This window comes from Castanea sativa, chromosome 4 (genome assembly GCF_040712315.1).
Source record: "Castanea sativa cultivar Marrone di Chiusa Pesio chromosome 4, ASM4071231v1".
In the NCBI taxonomy this organism is placed as follows: Eukaryota; Viridiplantae; Streptophyta; class Magnoliopsida; order Fagales; family Fagaceae; genus Castanea; species Castanea sativa.
Window position 1 is genome coordinate 43,771,883 of NC_134016.1, and position 27,432 is coordinate 43,799,314.

A 27,432-nucleotide genomic window follows, 5' to 3' on the forward strand; every position below is an offset into this window, starting at 1 on the left:
CTTTTTATGAAATACCCCAAAAACCCCATGAATAAATAATGTGATAGATTAAGAGTGGGACCTCCAAATTTATTTCATACCCTAGATTAATGAGCTCATCACCTGAGTAACCCGTGAGGGTCAAAGAAACAGTTAAAAATAACAACAAAAAATAATCTACCAACCAGTCAAAGAGAAAAAATAAAAGTAGAAGCAAAATGCATATCAACTTAGTTATATCAAAATAAGTTTATTTCAACGCATTTAGGGGGAAAAAAAAATTCTAGGAGAAACATAATTGAATTAAAATGTGCATAATTAAAACATCTTACTTTGCACTAGTAAAATTAACTCCATTCTTCAAGCGATCCAACCAATAACATCTTCTTTGTTCTGCAAAATGTAGGCAATAATCACAAGGATGTAATTATAATTTTTTTTTTAAGTGTAGTTTTAGAATATGCCCCCGATTATTTGGCACTTCAACTAGCTAGGTAGAGGAGTTGCCCCCTAAAATAATAATAATAACAAATAAAATAAAATATGGTAATAGCCTCAATATTGACAGAAAAATAGGTATTTCTCACTGGTAGAAAATAAATTAAAAATGATAAATCATCTTTATAATTTAAAAGGACATTTTTTAAGAACCAAAATCATGAAATAAAGTATTTTCTAATATGACTCAATAAAAAAACGTATTTTCTAATATAATAGTACATAAATAAATACCTGAAATCATTATTTGTATCTGCAAAATTTTGCTTCAATTAATTCTTCCATGAGCATTATTCTTCAATCTTCGCACCTTGTTGCGTCGTTCTCCATAAACAATATTCAATAGATATTTTGGTTTTTCACTTGAGAACACAAGATATCCCATACATAATCCGAACATAAAACCACATCCGTACCCCAACAATATAACTTTCCAATGAAATCCATTTGCAAACCCAAAATCATCTTCTTGGATGGTTGGTGATGGTGGTGGTTGTTGTCCCTCATCATTGCCACAAGTTTTTGTCAGTGGAAATCCACATAAACCCAAGTTTCCACTGTAAGAAGCACTTGTAAACGTATTGAATTGTTTACCTTGAGGTATCAATCCCACAAGATGGTTTTTTGAGAGATTTAAAATTTCCAATGATGTAAGATCTGTCAATTGTATAGGAATGTTGCCTGTGAGCTTGTTTGAGGAGAGATCTAAGCATTCAAGATTAGTTAGATTTCTGAATGATATAGGTATATGACCCATAAGATTATTGTGTGAAAAATTTAGCCCTTTAAGTGATCCAAGCTTTCCAATTACCTTCGGAATTTCTCCTTTGAAACTATTGTTGGAAATATCAATGATTGTCAATAGAGTTTGTATTTTCTCCACATTAATATAATTCCCTTTAATATCAATTGTAACAGAATCATAATAATAATCATCACCCATATATTGCAATCCACCTTTATCCATGTTCCCATTCATCATGGTTGTTAAATACTTGAAAAAGTTTGATGGCAAATGACCATGGAACATATTGTTAGAGAGGTCTATGATTCTCAAATTAGGGAATGAGAATTTAGCCTTGTGATTGCCTATGGAACCATGAAAGTTGTTTGATCGCAATGAGAGAACCTGCAACTCTGGAAGATTTACCAACCAATGAGGGAATGTGTCATTAACCTTGTTGTTAGCAAAGTCTAGAATTTCTAATTTCTTGCAATTGACCAATGAACGTGGCATTGGCCCTTCGAATTGATTGCCAGTGAGTTTAAGACTTCTCAAGTTATTGCACTTTACAAATTTTGGGATGGTGCCATGAAAATTGTTATTTTGCAGATCCAAATCTATGAGATAATCACTCATGTTTCCCAAACATGGAGGAATCATACTAAAATGATTATGAGAGAAATCAAGGTACTTGATGAAATTGAGATTACAAATTGAGGAAGGGATCTCTCCACTAAAATTGTTACTTGAGATTGAAAAGAAAACCATGTGCAATGGAAGTACAAGAAGTGGCAAAGTACCTTCAATCAAATTATCTGAAAAGTTAACAAAATGCAACGAAACAAGGTGGCTTAACTCACCAGGAACCTTTCCGTTGATCAAATTAGAATTCAAAAGGAGATACGTCAAGTTTCGGCAGCCCGAGATCTCTCTTGGTATTGAACCGGTGAGTGAATTATTGTAGAGGTAGATGTTTTGGAGGGCTGTGTAGTCCCCGAGTTCAGGTGGGATTTGGCCGGAGAGGAGAGTTGTGTAGAGGATTATGGTTTCGAGCTTCTTAAGGAGGCCGAGACTCGGGGGAAGGAAACCCCAGACACTTGTTTCGGCTAGGCCTAATATGGTCAACTCAGTACAATTTCCGATTTCTCGGGGTATAAGGCCTCCGAGATTCTTGTTTTTACCGGCTCTTATCACTTGGAGGTTCTTCAAGTTGCCTATGGTATTGGGTATTTCTCCATTAAGCTAGTTGTCATAAAGAGTCAGCCATTTCAAGCTTGTGAGGTTGCCGATTTGAGCCGGAATCAAGCCTTCTAGCTGGCTTGAGAAAAGGTTGATTTCTTGGAGCTTAAGCAAGTTGCAAATCTCAGGTGGGATTTGGCCGGAGACATTTGTTTCAGCTAGGCCTAACCGGGTCAACTCGGTACAATTCCCGATTTCTCGGGGTATAAGGCCTCTGAGATTCTTGTTCTTACCGATTTTTATCACTTGGAGGTTCTTCAAGTTGCCTACGGTATTGGGTATTTCTCCATTAAGCTGGTTGTCATAAAGAGTCAGCCATTTCAAGCTTGTGAGGTTGCCAATTTGAACCGGAATCGAGCCCTCTAGCTGGTTCGAGTCGAGGTAGATTTCTTGGAGCTTAAGCAAGTTGCAAATCTCAGATGGGATTTCACCGATTAACGCATTGTCACTCAAGTCCAAGTAATTCAGTTCATGTAGTATAGCAATCTCTCTTGGGACTGACCCCGTGAGGTTTGTACTAGGAAGGTCAACCTTGGTTAATGAAACCAATGAAGAGAGATTAGTTGGAACTGTACCATATAAACTCAAGTACCTTAATTTCAATTCCACGACCTCCTTGTTGATGTTGCAAGTGATTCCAAACCACCCACATGGAGTTTCATCTGTTGGGTTCCAATTAGACAAGGCCTTAGTGGGTCCATTCAGGCTTTGCTTCCATGAAAGAAGAGCTTCGCCCTGTGGATTAACAGCGAAAGCCACAAAAGGATTCAGGAGGGGAAGGATGATTGTTAAGAAGGAGAAGAGGGTGTTCCATGGATTTAGAGGCATTACAGCTATGCTACAAAGTGTAATGAGAAGAAGGAAAGTACACAAAGGAAGAGGGGTTGGTTGTGTTTTAACTTCGAACTAAAAACGTTGGTTGAGTTGAGGCTAGGGAGACACAATGAGAGGAATTAAATCATGTCTTGTGGGCTACAAGTTCTTTTTAGTAATTGTTACTACTTTGTCTCTTCAAATATTAGCTCGCCACTGTTGTTGTTGCTGAGAAAGGAATAAAGAGAAAGTGTGAAAGCAATGAAGAAATGGATCAATTTTTCTTACACGGTTCTTTTTCAACAAAGTGAGGCTGGGACCACAAGTTCTATTTTTCATTGATGTTCAAGTGAGAAAGCAACAAAGATAAGGATGACTATGCATGCAAATTAAAGTTGTTTTCACATTTGTATGTAAATAATGGAATGGAAGTTCAATTTCATGGAAGCTATTTGTTGACTCATGTAGAGAACGAGGGTTACAGGTACAACATTTTTCTCTACAAAATGTTGGTTTTGCAGTGGAACAGGTGTGAGTGTGAAACAAATTTTTTGTTTCGTAGGAAAACTTAGGACGAACAGGGAGAGAGAGAGGCCTAGAGTAAAGTGCAGCGTTTTTTCTGAACGGTTTCTTTTCACGCTTTGTTTTCTTTTCTATCAAAATCATTGGTGCTTTCTTTTCTGAAAGCTTTTGTTTTCTTTTCTTTTATGAGGTTTTTACTATATAATGCTTACATAAAATTACTTGCATAAAAAATAAAATTACAATAATTTCACCGTTGCACAGTATTATGATTCAATAATTAACATATTCTATTGGCTACTTTTTATTAATTCTTTATATATTATCATATACTACTTTTTGTTTATAATCTTTTTTGACCATTTAAAGGCAAAGTCACGAGGATAATAGATCACAACATTTTATGTAGTCAATGTTTTTATGTAATGAAAGTTTACATAGGACCACTTTTTTCTATTTATTTTTTTGTTTTAGGGAGTTCACATGGAACACTTGATAACTAAAAAAATAATGTTTACATGAGAGGTGGGAACAATAGTATTCTGTAAGATATATCTTTATCATTGTAGCTTCTCTGTTCTTTTCTTGAGCTTTCCAAAAAAAGGTGAATACTCTCTCTCTCTCAATTTTTGTTTTTCTTTCTTTTGCTGATTTTTTTATTGTTTCTTAACCCTTAAGTTGATGAAATTTTATGATTTTTTTTTTTAATTCTACATAGTCTTTGATACATTTTAGTGTGGTATTTTTTAATACTCCATCACAAGTCTCATCTTTCTCTCTTATAATTTATGATGATTTTATTTTGGATTAATATTTAGTTATTTTGATAATGGAGATTTGAGTTTGGCCAAATTACCATTTTCGTCCTTCCATTTTGGGGTTACAATCAATTTGGTCCCTACATTTTGGTAGCAATCAATTTTGTTCACATTATTTTTAATTTGCCTTCAATCTGGTCTTTACCGTTAACTCACTAACGGAAAATACTTATGTGGCAAATAGTGTGCATTATTGGCATGATTAAGCTGACATGCCTAATTTTAAAGACCGCATAAGCGCTTAGATGGCAAAATCAAGCCACATCAACGTTTACAAATACTTTTTTATACCAAATTTAATCTTAATTTTTTATTATTATTAATTTTCTTACAATTTCATGACAACCAAACGTATTTTTATTTTTATTTTCTCAATTTTCCTTTTTAACTTTCTTGCATTTTCTTGGTAACTAAATAGTACACCCTACAATTAGGTTCACCATACTATCGCAATCTTCTTCAGGTTGGAGTCTTCTTCAGGTTGGAGTCTTCTTCTTCTTCTAGATATGACTCTATGTCATTTCGTTTTTCTTCTTTGGATTCGTTTGTGTGCGGGGACTAGAGCGAAGGTTAAAATGGGAGGGCTAAACAGCAAGTGAAGCTCTATTAGTGTGAGGGGTTTGACAGGTTTTGACTTTTGAGGTACAAAGGAATCCTTTCTACAAATCCAACCGACTTATAGAACACACCATTGTAAGAGCATCCACAACCCATATGGCAAATTGCAAATGTAAGCCTAATTTGCCATTTAAGCCCAAAAACGTCACTCCATCAGAACTTGTTAAAGCCAACAATTGCAAATTTTTTGCAATTGCACTACAGTGTAGTTGTAAATGTAGATTAATGCACTATAGCTGAATTGTAAACGTAAATACTATTATTTAATTCTCTCTCTCTCTCTCCTACTTTTTATTAAACAATTCCAATACTCTCTCTCTCTCTCTTTCTCTCTCTCTCTCTCTCTCTCTCGTTATTTCTCTGCTCTCTTCCTTCTCTCTTCAGACCCAAAACCCATAGCCACCACACCACGACGAGCCACCACTCCCATTATTTACCCTCTTTCTCCTTGCAGATCGGCCTGGTTAATGGCGGCTACATGGATCAGTGTTGGTTTGTGTTGGATTTTTGGAATGGGTTTTGATGGGGATTGCTATGGGTGGGTTTACTTAGATCAGCGTGGATCAATGAAGATTGGTAGGTTTCTTGGTGGAGATTGGTGGGTTGTCAATGTCGCCGATGATGGGTCGCTCAAGATTGCTGATGATGGGCTAGATGTGGTGTGATGTTAGCGGCGTTGATCTGGTGGCGCTGTGGGTCAAATGGTTTCGCCGATTTGGGTTTTGTGTGTGTTTTGCAGTGAGGCATGGATTGATTTTTATCTTTTGGGTTCAGATGGGTTGGATGTGGCAGTGATTTGGTGGTTTTTTTTTTTTTTTTTTTGTTCTTCTTAATTTGGGTTTTTGGTTTTGGTGGGATTTTGGTGGGCAGTGGGCATGGTGACATGGTAGGCATGGTGGTGGTATGGTGATGATTGGGTTGTTTGGCTGTTGAGAGAGGGACAGAGACTCAGAAAGGCAGGGACAGGGATGAAGAGAGAGGAGTGATAGATAACCTTTAAATATTATTTTATTGTATAATTTATATTATTTTAGGGTGTAGTATTGTAAAATAAAAGTTGGGATGTTGGAAGTATTGGAAAATGATATAGTATAATTGGTAAAGTAGATTTTTGAGATGGTAAAATATGATAGAATTGAAAAAACCATTGTGGATATAAGCGAAATCTCTTTCTGAGTTATTGGTGACACCGTAGCAATGCCTTACGAATGTGTACTGGAAAAAAAATTAAAAGAAAAAAAAGTGAATGTGTTGATCCTTTTTATTAGTAGGAAAGATTAAGATTTTAATAGTAGTTTTTGTTATTTGAAATTTTTTTAATTATTAAAATGATGATGTAACATTTTTAGTATCGAATTTAATTTTTATTTAAATGATCATGTAGGATTCAAGTGTGCCAACAGTGCACATTGTTTGCCATGTAAGCATTTTTTTATTAGTAGTTAATGGTTGAGACTAGAGACCAAATTGACCATAAGTTAAATAGTAAGGACCAAATTGTCTGTTACCAAAATGTAAAGACAAAAATGGTATTTTAGCCTTTTGAGTTTATATTCAAATAAAATCTATATAGTTATATATTTAAATGTGTGTACAAATTATGTAACTGATAAATTATTATATTGCCTATCTTTCATGCCTTTAGTTTAATAATAATAATAATAATAATATTTTTTTTGATGAACTATAATAATAATAATAATATAGTGGCTACAGTGGGAGACATTTTTATCAACAGTGCAGTCGATAAAGTGTCAGTTGACTCATGACTTACCTCAATGACACAGAAGACTTACCACAATACTATAGTCAATAAAAGTAGAGATCCCTCTTCCACGAAGTTTCCTCAATGCAATTTTCCACCGAGGGTGTCCCACACGTTCTGCATTTTCCTCAAAGAGAGAAAGTCATGTGCGAACATCATTATCATTGTAGCTTCTATGTTCTCTCCTTGAGCTTAATAAGAAAAAAGAAAAAGAAAAAGAAAAAGGTGTAAATGCCCAATTGTGAAATGAAAAGAGACAAAAAGAATTTGTAAAGAAACGACGAGTTGGAGAGACTCAGCAAAGTCAGAACCACACAATAGAAAGTGTAAATGCCCAATTCTGAAATGAAACAAGGAGTTTTTTTGCCTAAAAAAGTTGAGGAATTTGAAAAACAAACACCTCTAGAAAATCTAGATTGTGAAACTATTACTCATGACAATAGAAAGGAAACAGAGCAACATAATGAGGTGGTAGGGACTTCTGATGTTTTAGCAGTTGAATCTCTGAGGATTTTCATAATAGGCGGTTCTTTAAACGTCAAGTGTGCTTCACAGATTGTTTTTAATAGTCATGTGATTGGTAAAAAGTACTTGGAAAATCTAAAGCAGTTTCATGGCCATAGTTCCTTGTATGGAGAAGCAGGACTTCAAGCTCTTTAGCTATCTAACTTGAACACTCCATTAGAGCATGGACAAATGGGAATTCATACCCATCGGACTTTAATGCTCAATCAGCAGCATCAAGATCAATTCTTCAAACTATGTATAAACATGGCTAAGAGACTCAAGGATCTGGAGATATATCTGAAGCTGGAATCCAAGATACTGGAATGACAAAAGTCAAAAGTCAGCTGCAAACTTTAACAGAAGAATCTGAAGCCCCAGTAATTTTAAGTGTTGACACCAAAACTGAGGATCGAAATTCAGTATGTAAAGGAGGTAACTCAACCTCAGATAATTCAGTAATTTTTAGTTTTGACACCAACTTATATCTGTTTTGATGAAAATTGTGGGTACTCCCTACTCGTTCCTGATGGGATGATTGAATTCGAGGAATAATAAATTGTTGGGGTGTCAATTAAGGAGAAATAAATGAAGACCATTCCTAGAAACAACTAGAGATTCGACAATCAATCAAGTAGAAGGTTGTGGGTTTCAGTTAGCTCAACTGGTAAAATCTCAGATGGTTGTATAAGAGATTTAGGTTCAATCCCCGCCTACACGAAAAACTGATTGGTGTCTTGGTTTGATGATATAGAGCTATTATCAGGAGCGGACGTCATAAGTTGAAACTCTCTCAAAAAAAAAAAATCAAGTAGAAGGTTCATTGCTCCTCCCATCTTTTACACAAAGGACGATAGATGTCATTAAAAAAATTCATGAATTTAGAGAAACCTAAATAAGAATTTGATATCAATGAAAAACTTTTATTTACAATGGCAATTTGAGAATTAAAATGTCTGTCAACTTTCAAAATGGAAATCAACTGCAGTGAGTTTGAAAAGAAAAAAGACTTGTTGAGGTCCAATCAAAAGATAACTTTAATTCAGAATTACTATTTTTGTATATATTAACAAATAACTGAAATTTTATTATAGGGATGCAATCAATAAACAAATTTATCATATGAATCAAAGTGGGTCAAATCACATCAATGCCAAAAAATAAAAGGGGCCAAGTCATGTGACAACCTCACAAGTTACAACAATATGTCTTCAAATCTTCTTCATATAAAACAAAAGTTTAGAAACACTATCCACATTACCATAAACCTTGAAGTTCAACTTTCCACATTTACACTAAATAATCTGTTAAATATTTTCACAAAATGACAGCACCAATATTAATAGAAACACAATATATTAGCAGCTAGACACACTGATTCATCCTCATTACCATCGGCAATGAACATGTGATATAGCCACCAACGCATGAGAGAAAACAATTGCAACTCCAAAATAGTGAAGGTGTTGACAATCCATGATCACAAAGCTTTAAATCCTTTTCAGTCACTGTATGATATCTCTTTTCTTCCCTCTTCTTTGCTCCATTTTTATTTTATTTTTTTGGATTAAAGTAAGATCTCTAATCAAATAGTTTGCAACACTATCAAAGAGGGGCACACAAAAAGTCAGAATTAAAATGTTATATATGTTCTTTCATGAAATCGCCAAAAGCATAAACGGTTGATACACATCATGAATTAAATTCACCTACATCATAGCATTACTTCATCTATGCCTACGACCCAAAAAAAAAAACATGATACAAAGGAAACAACACGATCATGGTCTCATTTCTATCACATTTACTTAACAAAATACAATTATTATCACCAATGATATCACTTCTTATACAGAAGTGACACAAGGTTTTCCATGATTGTACTAACAATTGAAACAATTGTAGTGTCATTTGAAAGACTCATTGCAATAATATATTTTTCTTTTTATCTCACCATCGTTGGATTATTCCTTGACTTTCTTGCAAAGTAGAAGTTCACGATCATTAGAAATACATTATCATAGTCATTGTTGTTGTTGATGAGGTTCACTTGTTTAGGACAATTCTTTCGGCAGAAGAGAGAAATTCAGTTCTAGGCGTAAAGAGTAAATAGTAAAGAGTTAAGACCCTAATCTGTTGGGCTTGGGCTTATTGATGTTTTTAAGTTAACCAGCTTTTTCGGGCCTCTGAAATACTAAATGATGAGAGAGTTGAACCTGTAAAAATAAGAACAGTAACACTAACGATGAAGACAATTAGACAAATGTGTCCAACTCTATACCCAAATTCATATGGCTCTGGCCTCAAGGACCTGCCAATGGACTAGAATGAAACTTGCATCTGGGTGGAGTGGGTTCGTACTATATTCAACAACTTAGAATTCAACTTGCTTCTTCACTTGCTTTACAGCCTCGCTTTTGCCCAATGAAATTGTGTCCGGTCATAGCTACATTATTCTAATCACAGAGACCAGTTTTTTTTTTTTTTTTTGGACATGAGGTCAAAGACTAGTTTCTTGTTTTTACTATGCTGATTTTAGACCTTTTGGATGTTGTTCTAATAAAAGAGTTTGTAGCTTAATCGGTACCTCCTCATGCACAAAGTGCTCAGCGTCTAGGGAAGGGGGAGAGGAAATGGTTTAATTTGCAAGATTAGCAGCATATTTGTAACTATATCAAAAAAAGAAAAAAAAAAAGATGTTTCTAATCCAAGTTGATATAATCTCTTTCCTTGGTACCAAAACAAACTTAACTACCCCAAAAACAAAAAGTTGATGCTAACCTCCTATAATATTGATTTTGACTAGATATCTGCTTTAAAAGTAGGAAGAAATATGGTCATGTGAGGAATGAGTTTTGAAATTTCGATGGAGTATGTTTCTTATGCCTTGGTGCAATCAATATAAAGTGATGCAAATTATAAAGTATAAAGTGATCACAAAGCTTTAAATCATTTTCAAAGACTATATGTTATCTCAATTTTTCTCTCAGGGGAATGAGAAAATGCAAACTCATGAGAAGAGATACAGCTAAAATTGCATAGCAGATGTAATGCAGCCACTAGAAAGATGTTTATCATTTTGATTAAGGAACCAAGCACAAGACCTTTGCTGGGCTTATGCTCACCAGATAAGAACTACCACATCCCATTTTCAACATTTTCATCATAGGGCTTCTTTTCTTCTCTCCTCTTTGGCTCTCTGCTCCATTTCTATTTTATTTTTGGACAAAATTTAGCTACAAAATTGGTTGTAGCCTAAGGCTACAAACTGACTCAAAAAAATAAATTACTGGATATTTTGAAAATCTAACCGTTGAATTGCATGTTTTTTACGCTCTTAATACACTTGTCAAATTTTGTGTCAATTGGATATTATTTACTATATAATCTATAAATTTATATTTTATGCATAATTTTAAATTACAAAAACTTGCAATTTTAAAGTTTATTGATAATATAGCTATTGATCTTTAATTTTCTTGAAATTTTGCAAACATTGAGGATATAAGAAGAAGATGTAATCCAATGGTAGATTTGTCAAAATTCACCTCCAATAAAAAGATATTGAGTGAGTTTGTAGCCTAAGACTACAATCGATTTTATAGCTAAACTTTGTCCTTTATTTTTTTGGATTGAAGTAAGATCTCTAAATATTTTGCAACATCATTAGAAAGGCACATAGAAAGTCTGAATTAAAATGTTATATTTTCTTTCATGAAATCGCCACAAGCATAAAGGGTTAATATACATATGAATTAAATTCACCTACATCATATCAGTACACTCATGCCTACTGCAAAACAAAATGATACCAAAGGAAACAACATGGTAATGGTCTCATTTTGGATCACTAATGATTTCACTTCTTATCCGGATAGCTCAGTTGTTCGATCAAGTATCACAAGGCTTTCCCTGAACATAGTAACCATATGTGTAACATTTTGTAGGATACCAAGATCCTTCTCATGTAAAGTTTCAGGGTCAAGTGAAACAATTGCAGTGTCATTTGAAAGAATCGTAGACTCATTGCAATAATGTATTTTAATTTCATCATCACTGGATTCTTCCTTGACTTTCTTGTCAAGTAGAAGTTCACCATTCCCAGTGCAACCATAGAAACTAATATCAACATTTGCTCCTTGATTCATGTACACCATAATCCCTCATTACCCAAATAAAGCATTGTGAGTCCGACAGTTTGCCGTCATCAATTTCGGGGTATCCATATGTTATGAAAGCCAAATTTCCCTCGAACACAAATAGACTTTGTTCATGCAATTTATCTCCATCAGGCAGTGCCATCACTCCGAATTTGTCATTATCAACATCAAATGACAAAATCATATTTTGATCTAGGAATTCCCCTTCCCTTTCACATTCACCCAACCAATGCAAAGCCCCACTAACAAATTGAGCAGACGAAAACAAGTCAATATCAGAGACCACAACATTGGTTCTCAATGAGATTTCAACCTTTCTCCATGAAAGAGACACACTAAACCATTGCACGAACTGACTATTTCGGACATGCTTAAATCAAAAGCAGAGGGAACTGAATACTCAAAAAGCGAATCAAACGTGCGGTCACAACAAAGAACCTTACAGACTTTTAGTAACTTAGAAGAATTATATTGAATACAAGTTTGCATGAGATGAAATTAGGAGCAGCGATTGAGGAATCCCAGGTTTTACCTGAATCTAAGGAGTGACTTGACTGGTAGCCTTGCCAAGATGTTCAGACTTCAGTACGATGTCGTCCGGGAGATGGTTCTTCCTTTGTCGGAGGATCAGAGGTTGAGGCTAAAGAGTAAAGTAAAGATACTAAACTAATCTGTTGGGCTTGGGCTTATTGATGTGGTTAATTGATAAGCCTGTTGATGGGTTGGTGCATTTGATTTTGTTTTTAAGGATATCACTAGTCGCTGACTTGTGCAATGCACGAAAGAGTTGAACAAAAGTTGTAAATTTTTACTTATAAAAGTTACAACTTAAGAGAAAAAAAAAATACAAAGACCAATAGTAATAACTCCAACACCAATAATGTTATATATAGTCTCAACCTTCAAATGAATAAAATGACTTTGTTAGAGAGTGAAGACAGATAAATGTGCCGAATATTAAGTAAAGGTTGATTTAGTCATCTGACTTAAATAGTTATAGTAGAATTATTATATAAAAAAAATTCCTTTGAACACTTTTAAGCCAATAAATAAAACAAACTCTGGTCACGCACACAAATGAGAGAAATTTGAAAAGAATAGATTTTGAAACATCTAAATGTAAAAAAAGAATAAGAAATACCAAATAAATAAAATTAAATAAATTATATTTCTAAATAAAATCAATCCGAACTTGCAAAAAAATTGGGTAACAAATTTTTATATGACATACCAAATAAAAATTTATCGTTCTTTAGGCTGGAAGACATAAGTTGCAGCTTTAATTTTTCTCCCATGTACAATAAAAAATAATAATCAGTAGAAATTTCAACCCAAAAGCCAAACCCACGAAAACAATGTTAATATAAAAACGGAGATTAACCCAAATACTCAAAAGAAAATCAATTCTAAACATAACAAAAGAATAAGATGGAAAGAAAATCTCAGGCACATGTGAAATCAACTCAATCTCTCTCTTTCTCTCTTTTTCTTAATCTAACGCGAGTCTTTTTCTTTTCTTTTTTCAGCATGCCAATTGTGCGTACCCAAAATGTAGTTGTTGGGCTTAAACTCTATTTGGGCTCACAATCTATTTATATTGTGGGTTTTGGGTTTCCTACTGTGGGGGTTCCAAACTTGGTTGGTCGAATACACTCATCTCCTCCTCTCTTCCTTGGACCTCTTGGAACCCCTTTCTTTTTCTATGTATCTTTGCCTCTCTCAATACCCTCTCAATTTTTCCAGTATTTTTCCTCCCCAAAAATGCCAGCCACAACCTCGAATTCCCATCTCTTATTTATAGCCCAAGTTTAGTGCAAGGGTTATGATTATTTTCATGGTCAGTGGGAAGGGAGGTCCAATGCTATTACCCTTAAGTGGGTGTTTAGTTGGGAGTGGGAGGTGGTGAGAGTGGCATTGGAACTGGTTCCACCGTTAGAGAGACTTCTCGGCGGTGATACTCCCTAGGCTCTGCCGAGCTCCCTAGGACTCATCTCCTCGGGAAATTGCATTCCCCATCCAAGTGAGATCTCACCATCGCTGTCCATGTCGTAACTAGCTTGGTAGCGGTTCTCGGATTTTGGTTGTGTGACGAGGCTTAACTGGACCATGTTCATGGACCCGACAGAGTATGTATTCGCGTCTGATACTCCAAGATGTGAGGCCTAACAAGTTCCGGGCCTTGTACAGGGTGATGGGCTTTATGGACACTGGGCTTGCAGAGAAGTAATGTCCCATACAATAGCCCCCCCTTGATTCGTGCCCGGCTCCCGGGCACGAGTTAAGGATTAGAGTCAAGTGCTATCTGAGAAACCCAACGAGCAGGCACAGGGCAATTTAGAAGGCTCATTAATGCGCCCCCTAAAAAGGCGTGTGGTATGTGACTGCTGGCTTAGCCGTCATCATTACCTGACAGTTCGTGGACCAAGGTGACACGCGCATGGCAGTTGATATGGGGATTCGCAGGATTTCCCGCTCCTCATTTATTGCATTTATCCTTTCCCTTCTGGTTCCTATAAATATTTTGTTCTGAATCCTTCTTTCACTTTTGCGTTCATTACTCTCTGAGTTTTCTCTCTGTCGTGCATTCATCTGTGTGCTAATCCTTCAGCCTAGAATACCCCTCTTTCCTAGAGCCCAAAGTAAGTCTTCTACCCCCTCTTTTACTTTAGTTTCTTTCTTCAATCTTGGAGTCTAGGATGGATTATGCTCACCTTCTAAACACTGAGGCGTCTTTAGCCACTTTTAGGCGGAAATTCAACATCCTTGAGGATGTGAATGTGGCGTACTACCATGAGAGTGAAATTACTCTCTACGGAGGTTCTAACACCGCTTTTTTCCCGTTGATGTTGATCCTGGAGGGTGGGGTTAGGTTTCCCACGGATCCCCTCTTACTCAATACCCTTAGGTTTTATGGTTTGTGTCCGGACCAACTCCCTCCCAATTTTTACCAGGTAGTTGGTTGTGTCAGTAGGTTGAATCAGATATACGGTTTGCAACTGAACCACCACAATATAAACTACATGTACAATCTGTGTGGGAATAAGAACACCAATTATTACTTGAAAGTTAGGGATATGTGGGTATGGCTAATTTCATGCCTACCCGATTCTAACAGAAACTCCGCTGGGGAGTTCGTCTGGGTGAGTGGCAACTGGTTTGCCGGTGAAATCCCTTGCCCCCTCTCGCGGCGTGAAGTTGGTTTGTACCGATCACTAACTTGCTTTTCTTTTTCTTTTTTGCTTATTCGAATATTAACTCGCTGTATTCCTCTATCGCAGACAGTAAAGTATTGACCCTGGATATTAGAGTGGTGCATGTAAGGGACCTGAATTTTGTGCTCAAGTCTAAAATATTCATTCATATCGACGGTCAGCTCCGGGCATCGCACCTCATACTTGGTTGCACCCCCGTGTACAAGACTTGGCAATCATTCAGCCAAGCCCTTTCAGTAGACAGTCCGCTGCTGTCTTATATCGACGTCCGGCATGCCAATTTCCTCCCCCCCCCCCCTCGTTAACTGTCGGCGAAGCCCGAGATCTCGATCCTCGCTACATAACCGCTGAAGATCTTGCCCCGATCAGGGACGAGTTGGCCGAACGAGTTTCTCGGGCCCTCAGAGAGCAAGAGCACATTCCCGTCAAAGGGAACGAAGCCCAAGTCCAGGCGGCCAAAAGAGAAGCAGCCAAGCTGATCAGTACTTCGGACGCCAAATCTGACCAAGCAGAGAAAATAGTGAAGCAGAGAACGATGACCCTGGCTTAGTTTTTGCCTGGGGCCAGTCCTACGACTCCACCTCAATTCATCCAAGGAAAGGGTCAGAGTCTTCCTGCTGGTGAAGGTAAAAAGAGGAAGCGTACCATCGAGAAAACCACCCCCGCCTCGGGTGACGCTCCACCGAAGACCCCGCTGAAGGAAAAATTCTGGTTTTGTGTCTCATACAAAACACATAGCGGAAGCAACAAACAATGATCTATTTCATTCATGATTGATAACGTGCACTATATAAATTTCAGAATTTAAGAACAAGATGGCGTACCTTGGTGTGGAGAAATTCAAAATAAAGATTAGAAGCACTTGGGAACACTTTTAATCTTCACTCCAATTCCACTTTACGCCCAAGATATGTGGTCTCTTAATCAGTTTTTCAAAGGGAGAATGAAAGTGTGTCTCACACTCTCTCACACACCGTTTCTTATTTCACTTTTTCACCAATAAAAATTCTGTATGTTTCTCCCTTTATAACTAACTGATTATCTAATTGGGCTGGCCTATCGGGCCTTTTCAATTGGGTTTTAGTGTGTGGCTTGGAGTGGGACCAAAAGGGACCAATAAGACACTAGCTCCAATAGGCCTTGGGCTTTTCCGTCAACTCTTGACAAGTCCAAAGTTACCATTAATTATATTTAATACCACTATATAAATATAATTGCACTCTAGGCCTTATTAATAAATTATATCCCAAGACTTTATTACACACGTAACCCCTTCATAAAATATTCGTAGTAATACAAAGTCATGAACGTAGACTGCCACTTTGTAAATTACTACATCTTATCCTTGAGTACCCGGTTTAATTCTTTAAAGTTATTCATTATATATTTATGAAATCCAATTTCATAAATATATACTTTAGTAATTTCTTACTAAAGTGGTTAGGCCTAACTCTCTGAATAACTGAACCTATTAAACTTATCTCAAGGGGATATTTTATATCTCCATCAAGAGATTATGAATTCCATCTTGGGAATATATGTTCCATCAACACTAAATGTGGCTGCCCAACATACTGTGGTTTTGACCGTCGCTTTAGATCTCACTTCTGATATATCAAAGCAACCGACACATCATGATCAGATCCATTATTCTCTCAGGATTAAGAGTTCATGCAAATAGAAGTCGTGAGATTTATTATTCATTTGACAGTCGTTAGGAGAATAATAAATCTCACAGCAGTCCTGTTCAATATGTCTTAACTCTTAAAACATATCAACGTATTAACTAGAAGTCTCCACTTCCATGATCAAGACAAATCATCTTAGTTGATACGTTATAGTCTTTGCAGATGAAATGCCCAATTTCATAACCGACTATGAACTATAAATTCTGAGTTTACAAAGAACTTGTGATTTACATCTTCTGTGATTTTTCACATAAATCACATACAATGCATCTCATGGACTATATGATAATGTCCTATATTCATGTTACCATTATTTTAGATAATAATAAAACAACTTTATCAATTACAATATTAAGTCATACATAATGTCATACATAATATCATACATAGCATCATACAATAGGATTTAAGGGCACTAATCCTAACACCTGCCACGCGCAAAAGGTTGGCCTAAGATCCAGGAGACAATGGGTGTCATTCAACTAGCAGTCTAGGTCAGGACCAATGTGGCGTCTTCGTCCCAGCTCGAGGGTGGTTGGTAGCCCGTCTTTAGGTTGGGCGACAAGCCTTTGCCAGCAACCGCCAGCATTCGGACATGGGCACAAGGCGAAGGGGGGCGGGTTGCTCAAAGTCTGGCGCAGGGCCTCCTTCTACCCGAGGACACTCACTTCCTCTCGGATGGTGACGACGAGTTGTTAGCTAGGCGTCTGCAATGGCACACCATTACGGTAATTTTCTATCTCCTCTTTTCCATGAGTTGCAATACATAGGTATGTTTCTCGTCTTATCGTTCTATTATTGTTACGTCCTTAGGCCGTACAACTGACTTGTGTCATTGTCGGGAGATTAAAAGAGGCTACTGAGGTCATTGACTGGGAGACAGCGTTGAAAGCTGTTGCTGAGGCGACGACCAAGGAGAGGGTGAAGCCACTGAGGCTTCTAAAAGAAAAGCAGTAGATGTCGAGAATGCCCGATTGGCGGCGGAGAGCAAGCTGACAGACATAGTGACCAAATTGGGTGAGATCGAGCTCAAACTGGCAACGGCAAATAACCTAAATTTGGCCCAAGCCGACCAGATTACTGGCTTGAAAGATGCCCTTAAGGCCTGCGAGGATAAGTGGTACAACGTAGGTTTCACAGAGGCGAAAAATTCTGTGGAGCCTATTATCCACCAAGCCCAGCATCATGGATTCGAGGAGGGGTGGTTGGCTGCCCTTCAAGCAATTGGAGTGGCTGAGGATTCTCCACTATGGAATCTCGAGCAGATTCCCTATCCGACCCTTCCTCCCCCTACTTAGAGTCGAGCCGGTGCCGAGGATGAAGAGGATACGCCAAGCATGAAGGATCTAGTATGGGCGATTGACTCCCACGTAGAAATGGTCGACCTAGACGTCACGAGTAATATTCATACCGGAGCCAAAGATGTTCAAAACCAGACCCCCCCTGTAGCTCAGTTAGCCAAGGATATACCCAGGCAACTTCCTACCCAGACTCCACCTACCGACCCTGCTGCGTGAAGACTTAGTTTTTCTTTTTCTTTTTTTGTTATTTATTGGTTTTATGTTTAGTAAGCCTAGATCGTCGGGCTGTGGCGATAAAACAATTTCTTTAACTTTTGAATGGTTTTAATTAATCTTGTTGAGATGGAAGCTTGTGTGTTTTACTTCTTTTCCCCTTTCCCTACTTTTAAACACATCTATGCTTGTTTGATAACTACCAAGTTTACACATGATTTTAGTCAATTTGATCATCATACCTTACTTTCTCACTCACGGTGGTGGGGAACCCACATCAGGGTTGACTATGTTCTGACTCGTGATCAACACTTGCTTGGTAATATATATCGGACCAAGAACAGATTTCATACCTTAGACATAGCTTCAAGCTTAGGGTTTTGCATGCCCGACAAGGGAAAATGAACCAAGGGGAGATTTCTATCCTTAGGATTCTTTAGTGTGAGGTTTCCACCTACTCGGTAATGAGGATCAAACCGAGCATAGGTTTCTGTCCTTAGAATGTTTTGCTTTAAGGTTTCCTCCTGCTCGGTGATGAAGATCGAACTGAGAACAGATTTTTGTCCTTAGAATGTTTTACCTTAATATTTCCACCTGCTCAGTGATGAGGATCGAACTGAGAATAGGTTTCTGTCCTTAGGATATTTTACCTTAAGGTTTCCCTCTGCTCGGTGATGAGGATCGAACCGAGAATAGGTTTCTGTCCTTAGGATATTTTGCTTTAAGGTTTTCACCTGCTCGGTGATAAAGATCGAACCGAGAATAGGTTTTTGTCCTTAGGATATTTTTCTTTAAGGTTTCCACCTGCTCGGTGATGAAGATCAAACCGAGAATAGGTTTCTGTCCTATTCGGGGCAAATGAGTTGAAACGCACATTAATCGAGGTATAGGAGTTGAAAATGTAGGAATCATAAGAACGAATACACCTGCATCAATAAACATCACTTTTGTATTAATTAACAGTATGTGCATATAATACTACACTGAACAGGTACCCTCGTGAACAGATAACTAGTGATTGTGGGCATTCCATGGCTGGGGGAGTGGTCTCTCGGCTAGATCCTCCAAATAGTACGCCCCTGCTCCTACAATGGCAGTAATCCTATACGGTCCCTCCCAAGTCGGTGCCAAATTTCCTGCGTTGACATCTCGAGTATTCCCAACAACCTTACGAATTACTAGATCTCCCACGGCAAACTCCCTTCTCCTCACGCTTCTGTTGTACCTTCAGGCGAGTTTCTATTGATATTCTGCCAGCCGGATGGTCGTCGCTTCACGGTGCTCCTCTAGCAAGTTTTCCTGAACATTAATTCTTCATTCTTAGCTGGAGTGAATCCTACGACTCGGGCACTGCAAAGGTTTATCTCGGCCGGTATGACAGCCTCTGCTCCAAAGGTTAAAGAAAATGGTGTCTCTCCTATGGATCTCCTAGGGGTCGTCCTGTATGCCCACAAAACACTGGGCAGTTCCTCGGCCCACTTACCCTTGGCGCCTTCTAACCTTTTCTTCAATCCATTGACGATCGACTTATTGGTGGCTTCAGCTTGGCCATTGCTTTGTGGGTATGCGGGGGTAGAATACCAGTTCCTAATGCCAAGACTGCTACAAAATTCACGGAAGGCTTTGCTGTCGAACTGCAATCCATTATCTAACACAAGGGATTTTGGCAATCCAAATCTCGTTATAATATTTCTCCATACAAACTTCTTGACATCTACGTCTCGGATGTTTACTAGTGCCTCCGCCTCCACCTACTTCGTGAAATAGTCCATTCCCACTAGCATAAATCTTCGGTTGCCTGTCGCCCGGGGAAACGGTCCGACTATGTCCAGCCCTCACTTGGCGAAAGGCCACGAGCTACTTACAGGGTTTAAGTTCCCAACATACTGGTGGATCGTCGGGGCATGTATTTGACACTGCTCGCACCTCTACACATAGTCGATGGCATCCTTCCGCATCTGCGGCCACCAAAACCCTTGAGTCATCTCTCGGTGAGCCAATGAATGTCCACCCACGTGACTACCGCACACACCTTCATGCAACTCAGCCAAGAGTTCTTTAGTTTGGCTAGGGCATAGACACTGTAGGTACAATCCTTCAAATGACCTTCGATATAGTTTTTGATCGGCAGATAACTAATACCGAGCAGCGGTCCGGCGTACTTTGGTGGCTTCCTTTTCGTCTTCTAGAACTCGATCTTCAACAAGAAAATCGATGATAGTGTCCATCCAGCACAGCCCGGTGGTGGTTACTTGTGAAACTATGTCTTCACATTAATATTCGGTTCAGCCACTAACTTCACCCTGATTAATCAGGGCACCTCGTCGGCTATTGGTGACGCTATCGTGGCTAAGAAGTCGGCATGTCAATTTTGCCTCCTGGCCACCTGTTCCACCCTGACACTTGAAAAGTTGCCCATGGTCTGTTTCACCAACCGCAAATATTCAATCATCCAGGGATCTTTGGCCTCGAAGCTCCCCTGTACTTGGTTAACTAGTAGGCGGGGATCCGAGTAAATCTCCACCTCCTTAGCTCCCAGATCTGAGACGACCCTTAATTCAGCCAATAGGGCCTCATACTCGGCCTCATTATTAGAGGCTCTAAAGCCTAATCTAAATGAATGTTCTAGCTTTATTCCTTTCGGGGTGATGACCACAATTCTAGCTCCTGCCCCTGCCACATTAGATGCGCCGTCCACAAATACTTTCCACAGGTTGACTTCTACAAGGCAAACCATCTCCGTACTTTTTGGCGAAAACTCAGCAATAAAGTCTGCGAGTACCTGACCCTTCACTGAGTTCCTTGGCCTGTACCTGATGTCAAAAGAGCCCAGCCAAGTCCCCTACTTAGCTATCCTCCCCGTAAAGTCAGATTTCCTCAACAATGACTGCAATGGATACTCAGTCAGGACATAGATAGTGTGAGCCTGAAAGTAATAGGGCAATTTTCGGGTGGAGTGCACAAGTGCCAACACCAATTTCTCCAATGGCAAATACCTCTTCTCGGCGTCAACAAATGTTTTGCTTATGTAATAAATTGGTAGCTGCACACCACTATCCTTCAGCAGCACTATGCTTGCAGCATGCTTGGATACCGAGAGGTACATGTATAAATCTTCTCCAGGCTCCGAGGCTGTCAACATTGGCACCCGCCCAAGATAGTCCTTTAGGTCTTGGAAGGCTTTGTCACACTCTTCGTCCCACTAGAATCCCTTCCACCTCTTCAGAAGCTGATAAAATGGTCGGCACCAATTGGCAAATTTGGAAATAAACCGGTTAAGGGCAGCTAACATACCAATCAGTCTTTGAACTTCTTTCGAATTGCTCGGCGATTTTAGATGCTTCACGACATCGATTTGCTCGGGGTTTAATTCAATTCCCCGTTTAGTGATTAAATAGCCCAGGAACTTGCTGGCCCCTACTCCGAAGGCACACTTATCGGGATTGAGACGCAGCCGGTGTCGCTTGAGTATTTCAAACACCTCTCTAAGGTCATTAATATGTTGCCCCTCCTGCTTGCTTTTTATCACCATGTCATCAATGTATACCTCAACCGTACGCCCAATCTTATCCCTAAACATCCTTGTCATCATTCGTTGATAAGAGGCTCCCGTGTTTTTCAATCCGAACGGCATCACGGTGTAATGATAGTTAGCATCAGGGGTTATAAATGCATTCTTTTCATGATCCTTGGCAGCCAGGGCAATTTGGTGATAATATTGAAAAGCGTCTAGAAAACTCATCCTTGGGTGCCCATAGGTTGCATCTACTAGTTGATCAATCTTCGGCATTGGGAATGGATCTTTTGGGCATGCCCGATTTAAGTCAGTAAAGTCAACACAGACCCTCCACTTACCACTCTTCTTCTTTACTACCATAGCGTTTACAAGCCATTCCGGAAAGAATGTTTTTTTTTATGGCCCCGGCTTCTTTCAACTCCCCAACCTCTTGTCTGACTACTTCGACATGCTCTTCAGCCGATTTTCTTGGCCTTTGCTTCTTAAGAGGTTACAGAGGGTCCATGTTAAGCTTATGAACTATGAAATCGGGGTCAACCCCGAGCACCTCATAGGGACTCCAAGCAAATACGTCTACGTTCTGTATAAGAAAAGGCAACAACTTTACCTTCTCCTCGTCCTTCAAACTTGCCCCTATCAAGAAATTCCTTTCACAATCCAGGAGAATCTTCACCTTTACCAAGTCCTCAGCATAGCTGGCCCCCATTTCCTCTTGGGGTTGCTGTATTTGCTATAAGGGGGTTTCCTTGGTGGGCTCTCTTTGTTCAGTTCCTCGGCTGGCTGCAGCCACTAAGCACTGTCTGGCTACCTATTGATTACCCCTTATCACAGTGATTCCCTTCTCGGTGTAGAACTTGACCTTCACATACAGAGTGGAGGCACGACCCCCATTGCATGAATCCACGGCCTCTCGAGGATTGCAGTGTATGGTGAGAAAGAAGCAACCACTACAAACATTACGATCACCTCCTTACCCTCCATACTTACGGGAAGCGAAATCTGCCCTTCCGGGATTACCATATGGTCGTCAAACCCCATCAATGGGGTATCATACTTGGATAGGCCTTCCTAATTCAAACTTAGCCCCCTGTACAGGTAGGGGTACATCACATCCGCACCGCTCCCCTGATCTATCATTTCCCTCTTTACTACAAAGCCGTTCACCCGGGCCGTAACCACCAATGCATCGTCGTGTGGTTGAACAGTGCCTTCCAAATCGTCATCGTCAAAAGCAATGGGTTGCCGAGGGTACTTCAACCTCTTCCAAGAGGAGTGCAGTTTTCTATTGATAGCACGACAAACTCCCCCTTTCTTCTGGGCGCCTGAATGTTTCTTGAAGCTGCGTGGATGACTTCTATTATCCCTAATGGGGGTGGGAGAGGATTCCCACGCAACCAATTCGCCTGCCCGGCCTCTTGATTCCTCGTTGCCACCACAAACTCTTTCAGATACCCCGCTTTCACCAACTGCTCTAAATGATCTTTTAACACCCTGCATTGCTTGGTGGTGTGCCCTTTATCTTTGTGGTATGTACAATACAAATTCTGGTTTCTTCTCGATGGGTCGCCCCCCATTTTGTTCGGCCACCTAAAGTATGGCTCTTTTTTATTCGATCGACCATCCTATGTACCGGTTCCTTGAAGGCTACATTCACTTCTCCCATTCCTGGCCCTGGCTCTTGAATCCTCAGATCCTTCCGGGGTATGGGTTGGAAAGTGATATTCCGAGGATGATTTATAACCGGGGCCTTCCTCTTGCTCTGTAACCGATCATCTTCCAACTGCTTATACTCCTCAATACGCCTCAATAACTGCCTCATATCCTCGGGAGGCCTCCTCGTCAATGATTTCCTCAATCCAGATTCCTTGGGCAACCCCATTCGAAAAGTGCTTGCTGCAATCTTTTCATTCCCCCTGCCGATCTCATTATACAACTCCCAGTATCGATTAGCGTAGTTGCGAAGGGTCTTTCCAGCCCTTATTTTCATTGACAGTAATGCATCCACTGGTTGCGGAACCTGGCTGCAGGTCATGAATCGTACACCAAACTCTTGGATCAATTCGAAAAAACTGTGGATCGAGCCTTTCCTTAATCCGTTGAACCATCTCAGAGAAGTGGGGCCGAGACTCGAAGGGAAGACTTTACGCATCAGCGCGTCATTTTGAGCGTGCAGAGACATCATCTGAATGTAATGGCTTACATGTTCTACCGAGTCTGTCTTTCCATGGTAGGAGTTAAACGGCGGTCGCACGAACCTGCTCGGCATCTGTGCACCTTCTATATCTCTTGAGAATGGTGATCGGGTAGCTTGACACAACGCCTGGTTCATTGTGTCCATGGCCACATTCCGAGATCGTCCCCCATCCGAGGAAGTCGAATCACGGTCCGTATACTCCCGGGAACGATCGTGATGTCGATGAGATCCGGATTGATGGGACCCTACTGCACGGTGGTTCCCTACACTGACCGACCTCTCCTTTCGTTCCTCATGGCCCCTTCTCCGACATCTACCCATTGCTTCTAACTCCAAATCCCTCACCATCCTACGTAGACGCTCGAGCTCTTGATCCCTCCGCTCAAGCTCCTGGTCCCTTCTGTCGAAGCGGTTGTGCCTTAAGGCGTCGGATACTGTCTGGAGTGTTTGAAACGATCCCTTTCTGAACCCGAACTGTTCTGCCTCCTCATGCTACTTGTCTTCAATCCTTTTCTGCCTTTTTTCTCCCCATGTAGACCCCTACGAAGAATCTCTAGAGCCACTTTTAGCATAACTTCCTAGCCGACTTCCAAACATTTTCCTGTGTGCGGCTCAATAGAACCACAATTACGTAGGAGATTCTCACAGACAGTGCCAATTGTGCGTACCCAAAATGTAGTTGTTGGACTTAAACTCTATTTGAGCTCACAATCTATTTATATTGTGGGTTTTGGGTTTCCTACTGTGGGGGTTCCAAACTTGGTTGCTCGAATACACTCGTCTCCTCCTCTCTTCCTTGGACCTCTTAGAACTCTTTCTTTTTCTATGTATCTTTGCCTCTCTCAATACCCTCTCAATTTTTCCAGTGTTTATCCTCCCCAAAAATGCCAGCCACAACCTCGAATTCCCATCTCTTATTTATAGCCCAAGGTTAGTGGAAGGGCTATGATTATTTTCGTGGTTAGTGGGAAGGGAGGTCCAATGCTATTACCCTTAAGTGTGTGTTTAGTTGGGAGTAGGAGGTGGTGAGAGTGGCATTGAAACTGGTTCCACAGTTAGAGAGACTGCCCGGAGGCGATACTCCCTAGGCTCTGCTGAGCTCTCTAAGACTCATCTTCTCGGGAAATTGCATTCTCCGTCCAAGTAAGATCTCACCATCGATGTCCGTGTCGTAACTGGCTTGGTAGCGGTTCCCAGATTTTGGTTGTGTGACGAGGCTTAACAGGACCATGTTCATGGACTTGACAGAGTATGTATTCGCGTTTGATACTCCAAGATTTGAGGCCCAACGAGTTTCGGGCCTTGTACAGGGTGATGCGCTTTATGGACACTAGACTTGTAGAGAAGTAATGTCCCGTACAATCTGTTAACTGAAGATTGAGAAGATGAAAAAAGAAGAGTAGAATGTAAGAAAGATCAAAGATGTGACGAAATTAATAGGAATGATAAGAGATGAATGAAAGCTTGCAATTTCAGTGGAGGTTCACGGATGAGTTAAGGGCACTAAATTTGAAAGGTTTTGAGTACGTACGTTTGATTGGGATATTTGACGGAAAGAATGATGATTTACAACAAGTGTTCTAGAATTGAATCTCAGAGAGAAAAAATCAAACTGGAAATATGGAATTGATAGGGAAAAAGAGAAGTTGTCCTCACTTCAATGTGAAATAAGAAAGGATGGCTAATAGTGGCTTCTTTTCACTATATATATATATATATATATATATATATATATATATATATATATATATATATATATATATATATATTTATTCTATTTTGCTACAGTAATTTCAGTTTTCAGCAAAATAAGCGGTATCTAAACGAACACTAAGTATGTTATATTTCTTTCTCTATTTTCCAATTGCACAATATTTTTAATTTCTCTATTAAAATATATATATATATATATATATATATATATATATATATTGTTGATTTTCGTGAGTTAGAAATTGGATTGAATTATAAATTAATTTTAAGCATTAGACTGAGTCAAGTTTGAGTTAATAGCTTTTTCAACTTATTTGACCCAATCTGACCTATCATATATGTAAGCTTATTTTATTATTTTTTTGTTTGAATTATTTTTGATGAATATAGAACTTTAAAATATAATTGAGACATATTTCATGAATTTTTTTGATAAATATATTATATGAAAAATATATTAATTTATTAAAGAAAAAGTGTTTAAATAGTTTACAAAAGTCCTTTTAAAAAAAAAAAATACATGAAACATATAAGAACATAATCTATTGTCACAACCCGACCGAACCCATGCCCATCCTACTTCACCCATGTCCGAGCGACTCAAACTCCCAAGAGATTAAAAAAAAAAAAAAATTGAAAACAAAAATGGCGAGCTAAAGAGAGATACAGATCCACCAACAGAAGATCGACTCTTATGCGTCGTCGTTTCGCAGTTCCCTCCAATCCATCAAATCCAGAGCTCAACCAACCACCCAAAACCAAGGTTTGCTTCACGATCATGTGCTCTCTTTTTTTCAGTGTTTCCTTCTCATTTCTGCAAAATTGGGGTTTTGATCTTTTTGGGTCTGAGGCTCTGTGAGCCTCGCCCAAAATGCTTGTACCATATGTCCATATCTTCTCAACAAATATTTAAGAGAATGCCAGTCCATTTGAAGAAGAAGAAGAAGATACGCATTAACATATGATTTACTAGATTTATTCCCTCATAATAGCTAGACCAGTACCAGATTATGAATTACAATATCATGATCCATAGATAAGATTTTTGACTTCCACAAAGATTCCACTTAATTATGTCTTAGATGCATTCCAAAAAGCAGATTAGAAAGCATGACAATTTAAAATACGAGTCCTTGAACGATATGAGTTCCCACGAAGGTGCTCTAATGCTATTATCATGGTTAATGGTCCATGAATGTGAGGATATAATTATTTGTTCAAAATCTTTACCAGTCAAATATCCTTTGTATTGTTTTTTTGTATGATGACTTTTTTCCTTTTAGAATTAGCATTAATTGTTTAGGTTTTCTTCTTCCTTTTCTAAAGATTTAATTGTTTGAAATCTCATTAGCATTCTTTAATCAATGAACTTTTAATTGCATGAGGAAAAAAATGAATACATAAAACATTTAATTAATTGAATCAACCATGTTAAGTTAATCATATTACAAGTATTCTAGTTGGAATATAGACCAGAACATGAATTCAAGCATAAGGAGAGTCGTTTTTCTAAGTGAGTTAGTGTAGGTGGGATTCGATCACGTCCCTTATTCAATGAGTAAAAGACTTCACTAATTGAACGAACTGAAACTTGTTTTAAATAAACTTCTAATGAGATCATTTGCTGAGAGGAAGTGTTCCAAGGGAAGCAAGAATCTGAGGTGGTAATAAGTTGAATATTTTTTATGGGTTGGCCTGGGATTAAAGATAGAAAAGTTTTAAAGAAAAATATATGGCCAAAAATGATTTTACTATTAAGGTGGAAGTTTGGGTGGCTGCTGCAAACTTTGACTTTCTAGTGCTCTGGTTTTTTTAATGGCCTATCCGGGTTTTAAGCTGCATCAATCAACTCCATATAGTTGCTGATGCAAATCTCTCTCTTTCTACATCATACACATTTTATCTCTGTTTTATTAGACAATCACATATGATTGACAAGTTTTTTAAATGGGCA

The 27,432-nt window shown here is 38.9% G+C and overlaps 1 protein-coding gene and 2 pseudogenes across 1 annotated transcript; all 3 read right to left on the reverse strand.

The window, feature by feature from the left end:
• Nucleotides 1-246: 246 nt before the first annotated feature.
• LOC142630393 (uncharacterized) lies at nt 247-3,273 on the reverse strand (annotated as a pseudogene).
• A 7,972-nt stretch (nt 3,274-11,245) lies between these two features.
• LOC142632972 (uncharacterized) lies at nt 11,246-14,229 on the reverse strand (annotated as a pseudogene).
• An 8,410-nt stretch (nt 14,230-22,639) lies between these two features.
• LOC142632973 (uncharacterized) lies at nt 22,640-24,113 on the reverse strand. The gene is made up of 2 exons (XM_075807280.1): nt 23,202-24,113; nt 22,640-23,062 (listed from the first exon to the last, which is right to left on the reverse strand). The coding sequence occupies exons 1-2, from the start codon at nt 24,111-24,113 to the stop codon at nt 22,640-22,642; spliced, it is 1,335 nt and encodes a 444-aa protein (XP_075663395.1).
• Between the last annotated feature and the right edge of the window lie 3,319 nt (nt 24,114-27,432).